This window comes from Bactrocera latifrons, unplaced genomic scaffold (genome assembly GCF_001853355.1).
Source record: "Bactrocera latifrons isolate USDA-ARS-PBARC rearing strain unplaced genomic scaffold, ASM185335v1 scaffold_80, whole genome shotgun sequence".
Lineage (NCBI taxonomy): Eukaryota > Metazoa > Arthropoda > Insecta > Diptera > Tephritidae > Bactrocera > Bactrocera latifrons.
The window spans coordinates 1,210,381-1,221,018 of record NW_017537490.1 but is presented as its reverse complement, the minus strand read 5'-3'; the positions used below and the strand labels follow the sequence as shown (position 1 = coordinate 1,221,018).

The 10,638-nt window shown below is 40.5% G+C and overlaps 1 protein-coding gene across 3 annotated transcripts in view; it reads right to left on the bottom strand.

The window, feature by feature from the left end:
* The window catches only part of LOC108976865 (cadherin-87A), a 175,702-nt gene that overhangs the window by 9,119 nt on the left and 155,945 nt on the right, over positions 1-10,638 (bottom strand). The window contains exons 4-13 of one of the 3 annotated variants that reach the window (XM_018946243.1): positions 10,066-10,154; positions 9,594-9,940; positions 7,317-7,462; positions 7,084-7,198; positions 6,612-6,804; positions 4,401-4,513; positions 2,817-3,000; positions 1,729-2,648; positions 961-1,469; positions 508-736 (exon numbers count right to left, since the gene is read on the bottom strand). In XM_018946243.1, coding sequence (XP_018801788.1) covers positions 508-736; positions 961-1,469; positions 1,729-2,648; positions 2,817-3,000; positions 4,401-4,513; positions 6,612-6,804; positions 7,084-7,198; positions 7,317-7,462; positions 9,594-9,940; positions 10,066-10,144 — 2,835 coding nt within the window. In that variant the 5' untranslated portion in view covers positions 10,145-10,154. Of the gene's footprint in view, positions 1-507; positions 737-960; positions 1,470-1,728; positions 2,719-2,816; positions 3,001-4,400; positions 4,514-6,611; positions 6,805-7,083; positions 7,199-7,316; positions 7,463-9,593; positions 9,941-10,065; positions 10,155-10,638 lie in introns of all 3 variants that reach the window. The other 2 variants (XM_018946245.1, XM_018946244.1) reach the window with 2 other exon arrangements.

Genomic DNA, 10,638 nt, shown 5'->3' with positions numbered 1-10,638 from the left:
GTTAAACTCCTACTTATCCAGAATAGACCTAACATGTCAAATATATATGTATATTCAGCGTGCAATGAGTCCCCGCATGGCACCGGCCACTTGGCATGTCCTGCTAACCCTACTCATCTGGCGCCCTTCTCCTTTTGGTCCGACCCCGTCCAAACACCACATTTCTTGGGCCTACCGTTGGATGACGTCGACGACAACTTATCTAATCTTTACCATCCTAACACGGATAAGGCACCTATTACAACAACAACAACACCTCAGACCTACACTCGAAATTGAAAATCTGTATGCAAAAAACAGATGTAGAAGTACGAATGACAGGATCACGATGCATCAAAGGAGAGCGGGTTTGGACKATATCAAATAATAAGTGCGCGCAAATAATAATAACAGAAATAAAAAGAAAAAGTTGATTGGAACCAGTCGTTTCTGGAGTCAGTATATGATTCCTTAATCCCACTCAATCGATCTGATTTTCCATATAAACCTGCATAACCAACTACTCACCTCCGCATGCTGCGTTGCCGGGGTAAAGTATGGATCTTTATCGTTGCTGTTGTTTATGTTTACCATTAGCGTAGTTGTACCCGAAAGACTTGGGGTACCCAAATCGGTTGCGAGCACTTCGATGTGATAGGTATTGCGACGGTCATAATCCAGTTTGCGCGAAACAAAAACATCRCCGGTACGCTCATCAATGCGGAAATCATTGAAGCTGCCATGCTCAATGCGGTATCTATAATGAAAGTGAAAAGTCAGGGCATAAGATTTGGGTATGAGAGTAAGAACGCTTAAAGCTGAAGGTTTATTAAATATAAWGCATRCAAAATTTGAATAGACGTTAACATTAAGTGGTTGGAAGGCACGTACCACAAAGAAATCTAAATGTTTATGTMTAYAATCTTGCTTGCATTCACATTAAGAYATTTTGATTACGGTTAGTAACGTCGGTTTACCCACCTGATCTCCGCATTTATGCCCGAATCTAAATCCTCRGCTTGCAGCTTCTCGACACTGGTGCCGATTTCCGAATTCTCCTCYACCACTGCCGAATACTCAGCGGCAAGGAAGCGYGGCGCATGATTATTCACATCACGTACCGTTATATTCACACCACAATTTGTAGTGAAAACGCCATCATTCGCCTCGACGGCAAACACCAAATAATCGCGCTTCAGATAMGTTACATCCAGTGTTGCATTYGGACGTACCGTTATTTGGCCCGTACGYCGATCGATGGCGAAAACACTTGTGATWTGTTCATCACCAATAATGCGATAGGTTATGTCCGAAATAGTGTCAGCATCGCGCGCCTTCACCACCAACGGCGAATCGAACACGTGTGCGCCTTCRTCAACAGCGGCGCGATACAAYGGACTCTCACACACCGGCGGCGAATCATTCGCATCGGTTACTGAAATACGCAGCGGCACCACCGATGTTTGGCCTTGACCGCCGTCGTCGGTTGCCTACACATAAGARTCGAGTGAAACAAGTGAAAATGAAATTAAATTCAAAGCATACGTTCACAAGACAAACTTGAAATTTCAAATCGAAGTCACATAATTGCAAATGAATTTCAAATAAGAACCACAARCTTACTACCCAACTTGTATGTATGTATGGAAGTCAGTYGTGGCAACAATAACAATAGCAASAAGAAATGAAAACGCTATAAACATAATAATAGCAGCAACAACAACAACGCGTGCTGAGCTCGTCACTCACTTTGTATGACAGAAAGTACGTGGTCTCCGTTTCATAGTCAAGGCACGTACGCGGCACCTCAGCTCGTCGGACTATCTCAGCTTGGCTTGTTGGCGTCGTAGGGCGGACCGTGGCTGTTGCGCTATTTTCCAACATTGTCGGCAAATGGGTGGGCACCACTGCTGTTGGTGCTGTAGCTGCTGTTTCGCTAATGACATCGTTAATGCTGCTGCGTGCTTCCGACTGTGTAACGACTTTATACTCTACCGTTGGTTCTGTATTGATATCGAGCGCATTAAAAAGTGCAGCATTGGGCTGTTCATTATCAACCTCCTCCGTCGATGTTGTGGCGGTTGATGGCATTTGACTGTAGTTATCCATATTGAGGAGCGATAAGAGCGATGCGTAATCTGTCGCATCGGTTTGCGTGTGCAATTGACGTCGCTGCCGACCGGCACGTCCATCTGCACCGACAGCCACCGTTGCTTGGCAATCGGCTAATGTTATTACACCAGTTTGTTCATTAACGTGAAAGAGTTCAGCACCGGTGCCCGATAGACTATAACGTATACCCGCATCACCATATTGACCCGAATCGACATCTTTCGCTGTGATGGTGGTAACATATTGACCGGGTGCAGCCGCTTCCGATATGCTTGCCGAATATGATTCATGCTCGAACATTGGCTTATTATCGTTGGCATCCAATACGGTTATGGTAATGGTGGCTGTGGAGGATAATTTCGGTTTCGTATCGGTCTCCTCGGCAATGACGAGCACAATAAATTTACGTTGATTGGGATTTTCATAGTCCAGTGTGCCGTTGCCGACACGTATGTTGACTTGTGAGAAACCATTTACATACTTCGGTTCCACCTCAAATACGCCGGATACATCATCCAAGCGTAACGAGAATTTCGAATTGATGCCAACATCATGATCTGTYACATTCATGTCGAGCGCGAGTGGCGTACCGGGTGCTGTGTTCTCTTGCAGTGAAACTTCATATTCCTTCTTATTGAAGGTAGGCGGTGAATCGTTCACATCACGTATGGTTATGGCTGTCTCTTATACACATCTAGATGTGTATAAGAGACAGACATCATGATCTGTCACATTCATGTCGAGCGCGAGTGGCGTACCGGGTGCTGTGTTCTCTTGCAGTGAAACTTCATATTCCTTCTTATTGAAGGTAGGCGGTGAATCGTTCACATCACGTATGGTTATGGTGGCCTGAGCGGTRGTACTTGTCAGTGCGTCACTGCTGGCGGTGCCATTGACGAGTTCACGGGCCTAAAATAATGAAATAAAAYAAGAAAGAGAGCATGAGAAAGCGAGCTTTAATTCAAACCAGACAAATATGTTCAAGTGTGACGACGATCGATATTCCACGCAARCCTAAAGGGACCATTCGCTCAGAAGAGGCTATTAGCGTTGGAATATTATGGCGACTCAATTTTTTATGGGGTAAAAAGTTTTTAATTTCGAACACTTGTTTCCCTTTTACACGATATTTTTAGATTTTAAAAAATAATCCTTAATAAAAATTGGTTCCGTACCGGTTAAGTACACCCGATAGTGATGGGAACCCGCCTATAGTATTGGTGAATGGCTGAATTAATTGGAATAAATATAGTAGATGTGTTAGGTTAAGTTTCGAGGTAAACTCACACGGTATGTCATTCAAAATGCCCGACGAAACCTCAGTCTAGTAAAAGCTGCACAATCAAGGAAAAAGTGTCGAGGTGTCGTGACTTTGATAACGTTCGTGAAATTTTTTAGTCTAATCGATGACCCCAATCGTTGAACGACTATGAAGAAGTCCGAATAGCAATTACTCGTCTGAAAAACTACAATGAGGTGGGGGTCAATGCATTGCCGGCCGAGCTATGTGTGACGTATATATGGCGGCAAAGAACTGATAAGGACCACGCATTAGCCCGACGATTGAGATTTAAGTTTGCTTTACCCAAACCATAAAAAGGGAGATCCTATCGAGAGTTGTGTGTGAAAGATTGAAGTCTAGCGGCAACAAGGTGTTTGGACCTTATCAGTGTGGCTTTAGGCCTTGAAAATCAACAACTGGAAAAGACCCGTGAAAAGAGGATCGACACAAACCACCTCTTAATCGATTTTAAAGCTGCTTATGGGAGCACAAAGAGGAGCTGACTTTATGCCCCCAATGTCTGAATTTGGAATCCTCGCAGAACTATTACGGCTGAGTCTACGCTAGCAATATCAATTGTTCTGTCAGGATCTGGAAGGACCTCTCCGAGGCATGGACGATGACAACATCTGATGAGTCTACGTTACATGTTTTTGAGAGAAAGGTTCTGCGCTCACAGTCGGTCAAATGCCTGTTGTTAACTCAATACATAAAATTTATTGGGATGAGCTATCATTTGTAGCATCGATACCAAGTTCTGTCCCCAAACATTATAATTCTGCATATGTAGGCAGAGAAAACAAATAGACAGCAAGCCATACATTGCCATAGGCAGTTTTAGGGTTACAGAATTATCTGCAGAGCTTCTACTTACAAAAGAGTAATATTCGATTTGAGAGATCGTGAGCCATCGAAATACATGAGTTGTTTGAATCAGTGATAAGGACTTACCATCGTGTTCTTTATTTATATTCCGAACACAATTATCGAATGATATTATATTGTCATTTACAGAAATACGACTTACCCTAACAGTGAGTGTTATCAGGCCGGTGCTGTCGGGAAGTGCCTCGCGATCTAAAGGTTTGGCTGTACGTAGTTCACCACTTTTCTCATCCAGTAAGAAATAGTCCATAGGATCTAAAAAAGTTGATATCGAAAATTAGCATTTCAGTAAAAATATTATAGTAATGAAGTAAAGAATGTACAATTAAGTCATTCTGTTCAAAATTGTGGATATAAAAGAAGGTGCCAAATGGGTTTCTGCTCTAACCATTAAATCCAAGAACCTTCTAGTGAACAATCAAGCGGCAATTAAGGCTATTCGTGGAGCCTATGCTAAGTCTCACTGCGTTAGGTTATGCAAGGAGGAAATAATTTAACTCTCTGTAGCAAACCAATTAAAGTTATCTTAGAGCTCAGTCTTAACTCAGTTAAGCTAAACTARAACATTTAGCTTTTTCAAGGGTTGCTTCAACAAATGGCCCGCATAGGAACRCATCTGTTCTTGGAACCACTGGCAACACAGAGTATACCACAAAGGTACTTTGGAGTAATGTTGATAGTGCACAATCTAAAAAGCGCCAACTTCTAGGCTTAGTAACATAGTAGGGGTCGCTACAGGACATCTACCCGTAAAATTCCACCTTCAGAAAATTGGTATAGTGAACTCAGCTGAATGCAGAGCATGCGTGGAGGTTGAAACGATACCATTGCGTATGGCCAGCGGTTAGTCGAATATAGGCGGGATATCTTCCACGGCTCTCGATGTTCAAACTCAAGAGATTTTGATCAGCTGGTATAGAAAAATTCAGCTATTTTACCAAATTTACTTAACTTAACTTAACTTAATTACTGGATGATACTGGATAAAATTGGATAAAATATATTACGTTCAGCAGGGAGTGAAGGAAATATAGCAGAAGTAGATAAGAGTGTACATGAAGACCGTGAAAAGTAAATTCCGCATTTTACGTCGAGATCTCAAATTGAAAGCGTAAAAAATACGGCTTGTGCAAGAACTGAAGTCGCTCGACTTTCCCAGTCGACATCTTTTTGCTCTATTGGCTCTTGAAAAGTTCTAAGAGAATCCAAATTTTGTTTAGCGATGAGGCCAATTTCTGGCTCAATGTGTATGTGAACAAAATTGCCGCRTTTGGGACGAAGAGCAATCTGAAGAAATTCTAGAGCTGTCATTTCATTCAGAAAAATCAACGGTTTGGTGTGATTTGTGGAACGGTGGAATTATCGGTCCATATTTCTTCAAAAATGTGCCGGTGTCAACGTAACCGTTAATATTGACCGTTACGTACAATTGTAACCGACTGTTTGGTGCCTGAAATTGAAGCTCGTCATCTCGGCGACATTTGACGTCAACAAGACGGTGCTACTTTCCACACATCGCATCATTGAATAAATTTATTGTGAGAATTTTCGGTGAGCAGATAATCACGTTTTGAGCCGGTCGATTGGCCACCATGATCATGTCATATCACAACGTTTGACTTTTGTAAATGTAAAGTCTAAAGTCTTTGCGGATAATTCCGCTTCGATGCAGGCCTTGGAGCAAAACAATGCGAAAAACGCTTGCCATTCGCCAATTACCAGTCGAAACGCTCGAACGAATCATCGAAAATTATACTCAACGAATGGACCATCAGAGATGAAAGAGATAATCTTCAAAAGTTGAATGTCAAATAATGTTCTTTCCAATGATAACAAACGTGTCCYTTTAAATTTTAGTTTCATGTAATTTTTTCTTTAAAAAAGTAGKGAAACGAGAAATGGTCCACCCTTTATAAAGATCCAATTACTCTCTACTTGAAAACACCAAAACCCTTTTTGACTTCTCCGCCGAGCATCCAAGAACTACCTTTACCTTCCTCCGATATTAAAACTCCATATCTTGTCCAGGCAAAACCTATATTGAAAATAACTGTCATAGGGAGTTGACTGATAACAGTCAGTAGGGYTTGCGGATATTTATTGCATAGCAAAAAAATATCTTCAAATTTCAGAGGCTATCTATTGTTTCGGCCAGTTATGCATGTGGACAAATAATTTATGTATAAAAGAGTAATTGTTCTCATAAATGAGTATTGTTTCGTACACTTGTATCCTTTCATTACATTACGTATATGCTTGTATTCGCTATGAATCTCCCTTTCAGCGCTCAATAACTTATCAGATAATTGCGTAAAATGCCGCCACCATTAATCAACTTAATTATTGCACTTACTCGTTAACAAATCGTAAACGATTTTCCTCGGTTCGCCTGTGTCGCCGTCGCGCGCCTGCACCTTCAGCACCAACGTACCAATAGGACTATCCTCATCGATGACCGCCGACAAGGAGCCCTGAAATACAGGCGGCTTATCCTGGACATCCTTGACACGGACTTCGAAATTCGTTTGTGATTTATGTACACCATCCTAACGAAGGCCGAAGCACAAAAGTAAAGAAATTGCACAGAAAATAAATGTAAAAGAAAAAGAAAAGCAATAACAACAACAAATCAATACAATGATAAATAAGCAGATAAGTCAAAATGACAAGCACAAAGGGATGTGCCGAGTAGTTGYAAGGGAGAAATGCTGTTAACAACTTAATTGCTTATTAAAAAGTCGCCAATTTGGTAATTGTATAAAGCCACCCGCTTTGTTAAGCCGCCTACCATACATTTCCTTACCCCACTTCCTCGTGGTACTTACCGTCGCTTCAATTTGAAAGTGATAAATCATGCGTTGATTATAATTCAGCGTGTCATTCAGCACAACRGCCGCCTTTAAGACGGTTGGCTCACGCGATAATGGCTCCAAACGGAATCTGTGGATGCGGAGGACATGAGAAGGACATTTAAGTTGTGCAAATTGATTGTTGAATTTTTATTAAAAGTAAACAAGACATAAAGTCATTTGAGTGTAATGTTTTCTTTAGTGCTTACTTGTTGCACGCCTCTGGACTCTGCTCTTGCGGCAGACATTTGAGGTCGAGACTCTCTCCGATGGTATCGCGGTCTGTTACGAGTATTTGATTGAAGATGGTTGTGCCGATGGCGGCGTCCTCATTCACATCTGTCTCGTATGGTGTCTGAGTGGAGGAGAATTGCAAAATAATTGAATTTCATTGGAATGCCTCAAATGAGAGCAGTTTTTTTTTTTTTTTTGCTAAGTAGTAATAATCTGCGGTAAGCTTTCCACAAAAACGTTTCCCACCAATAAAGAGCCTTAAAAGTTGTAAGTTCATATAATACAGACCATAATGTTCTAACTGTAGACTAGCGATCAGTTGTTCAAGGACTTGATGCGTTCGAGAGAAGTTTTATCCGTAAGCCCTTTTRAACCGTTCGCGTGAGCTGTTCAATAAAAATTTTCCCACAAAAACCCTTAAGAGTTGTAAGTTCATATARAAGCAAGTAAGGAAGGGCTAAGTTCGGGTGTCACCGAAAATTTTATACTCTCGCATGATAAAGTGATAATCGAGATTTCAGGCGTRGTTGTGAACCGATTTCACCCATATTTGGTACATAACATCACGGTRTTAAGAAAATATTATATACCGAATTTAATTGAAATCGGTTGAGTACTTCCTGAGATATGGTTTTTGGTCCATAAGTGGGCGACGCCACGCCCATTTTCAATTTTTAAAAAAAGTCTGGATGCAGCTTCCTTCTGACATTTCTTCCGTAAAATTTAGTGTTTCTGGCGTTTTTTGTTAGTCGGCTAACGCACTTTTAGTGATTTTCAACATAACCTTTGCATGGGAGGTGGGCGTGGTTATTATCCGATTTCTTCCATTTTTGAACTGTATATGGAAATGCCTAAAGGAAACGACTCTATACAGTTTGGTTGATATAGCTATAGTAGTTTTCGAGGTATGTACAAAAAACTTAGTAGGGGGCGGGGCCACGCCCACTTTTCCAAAAAAATTACGTCCAATGCCCCTCCTTAATGCAATCCTTTGTGCCAAACTTCACTTTAATATCTTTATTTATGGCTTAGTTATGACACTTTATAGGTTTTCGGTTTTCGCCATTTTGTTGGCGTGGCAGTGGGCCGATTTTGCCCATCTTCGAACTTAACCTTTTTATGAAGCCAAGAAATACGTGTACCAAGTTTCATCAAGATATCTCAATTTTTACTCAAGTTACAGCTTGCACGGACGGACGGACAGACAGACAGACAGACATCCGGATTTCAACTCTACTCGTCACCCTGAACACTTTGGTATATATAATCCTATATCTAACTCTTTTAGTTTTAGGACTTACAAACAACCGTTATGTGAACAAAACTATAATWCTCTCTTTAGCAACTTTRTTGYRAGAGTATAAAAAGACCATAATATTTCTACTGTAGTCCGTTAGTAACTATAGTCTACTAGTACCTAGGTGTCAAGGGTTCCAGCACTTGAGGTGTTCTAGAGAACTGTTTGGAATTATTCGAGTAAGCGATGAGCATCTAAGTACTGTATGAGCTCTACGGTGACACGGATATATTTAGGAGCATCAAAATCCRACGAATGCGGTTCAGACAAATCCACAGTTGTAGTACCCAAAAGGAAGACGGAGAGACGATCTGGAGTTCAATTACCAGGAGCACTCCGCTGTTGCAAATTTCTTAAAATTTTAAACTATCCTACGAGCCTGATTAGAAACCAAAAACTTATGTTACCRGTTAATCTGAGTACTTCCGAGCTAMAGCTAATTCAATGAGCGAAATTTCATTCATTGGTCTACTCAATAGACAAAGTATTTCCCAATAAACGATATCCTAGGACGAATATTCCTAGTTTTCTAGTTCTTTATTCTGTCGCAGAAAARTGGACAAAATGGTAATAAATTTCGCTTTGAGGCGCTTCTATGTGTCCCTGAGCATTAATATGACTGAGTGCATCTTCAAACAGCTYTACATGAATGCAATACAAGGTCCTAATCGTCATAAAAACTGTAGATAATAGCCAAAGAGTTTCTAGAAAATAAGACATCTCTATTTTACTTGACCGATTTTGATATTCAAAGAAAGAATGAACTTTCCAGAAAATCAATATTGTACTTAAACCATGTTTTGTAACCGGTAATATTTAGGGATTTTACAGAAATCATCAAGTARATTTCTTATGAATGCTATCGGCTCCGTGAGAACTACTTATAGGACTGTTGTCAAAACAGCCCTCACCAGACAACCTCTCCTAAACCATTAATCAAGACTGCATAACTTACGTTCTGAAATTCTGGTGGATTATCATTTTCGTCCAGCACAATTATGGTGATTGGCACTTGTACGATATTATCCTGTTCGGATTCGCCATCGGGATTGACACGATCACGTATCGTGACATAAAACAGTAGACTGTCTTTTTCCTCACGATCTAAAGGTTTTATTAATTTAATAACGCCCGTTATGGGGTCCACTTCAAAGTGCTCCGAACCGATGGCACCAAAAGTCACATTACTACCCTCCGGATCGTAGCCCTGCAACTGAGCGACCACTGTGCCAACAGCTGCATTCTCCTCCAATACAATGTTGTTGAGTACTTGAGTGAAGACAGGCGGGCGATTTGTTTCAGCTGCGAATGAAGACAATGTGATAAAGAGTTATAAAAAAGTGTAATTATTTTCGACAGCCAAAAGAGTGATCAAGGTAAATGAGTGCGACGTGTATTTCGTGGTGCACGGTGTAAATGCTACTTACAGCTGATTAACGGTGCAATGCTGATAAGCGCAAACGCGAACAGCTGATAGTGTGTGTGCAACAATTTATGTCTGGGCATGGTGTAGGTGCTGTAAAAAAAAAGAGGACATGGAGTCAGGTTAAACATTATGTAAAATATTAAATTAAATATACTSTATATGAATTAACTGTAACTTGGTATAATAATAATACTGAAATTTAAGAAAAGTCATAAAATTTTCTTTAAGTGTTTGCTGCAATATATATGACGAAATTATTTATGCTGGAAGCACAAGAGAGTTAATCCTTTTTGAAGTCCATCATGTAACAAATAAGTGGAGTTTGATGCCGATAAACGAGGTAGTTCCAAAAGGTCGCTAAAGAAATGTGTTGTCAACAYAGAGAAATTTAGAAAGCCAAACCTAAAGAATTTTAACCAATAGGAGTTAGATCCTTTGGTTATGCAGGGTTTCTGGCGGCTGCAGGTATACAAAAATTCCTCTAATACTGATTTTGACATTAAGATTCAGATAACGGAGAGTCTCACTAGCTCCGTGAGACCAATTTAGATTACATAAGCCTATAGAAAATTAT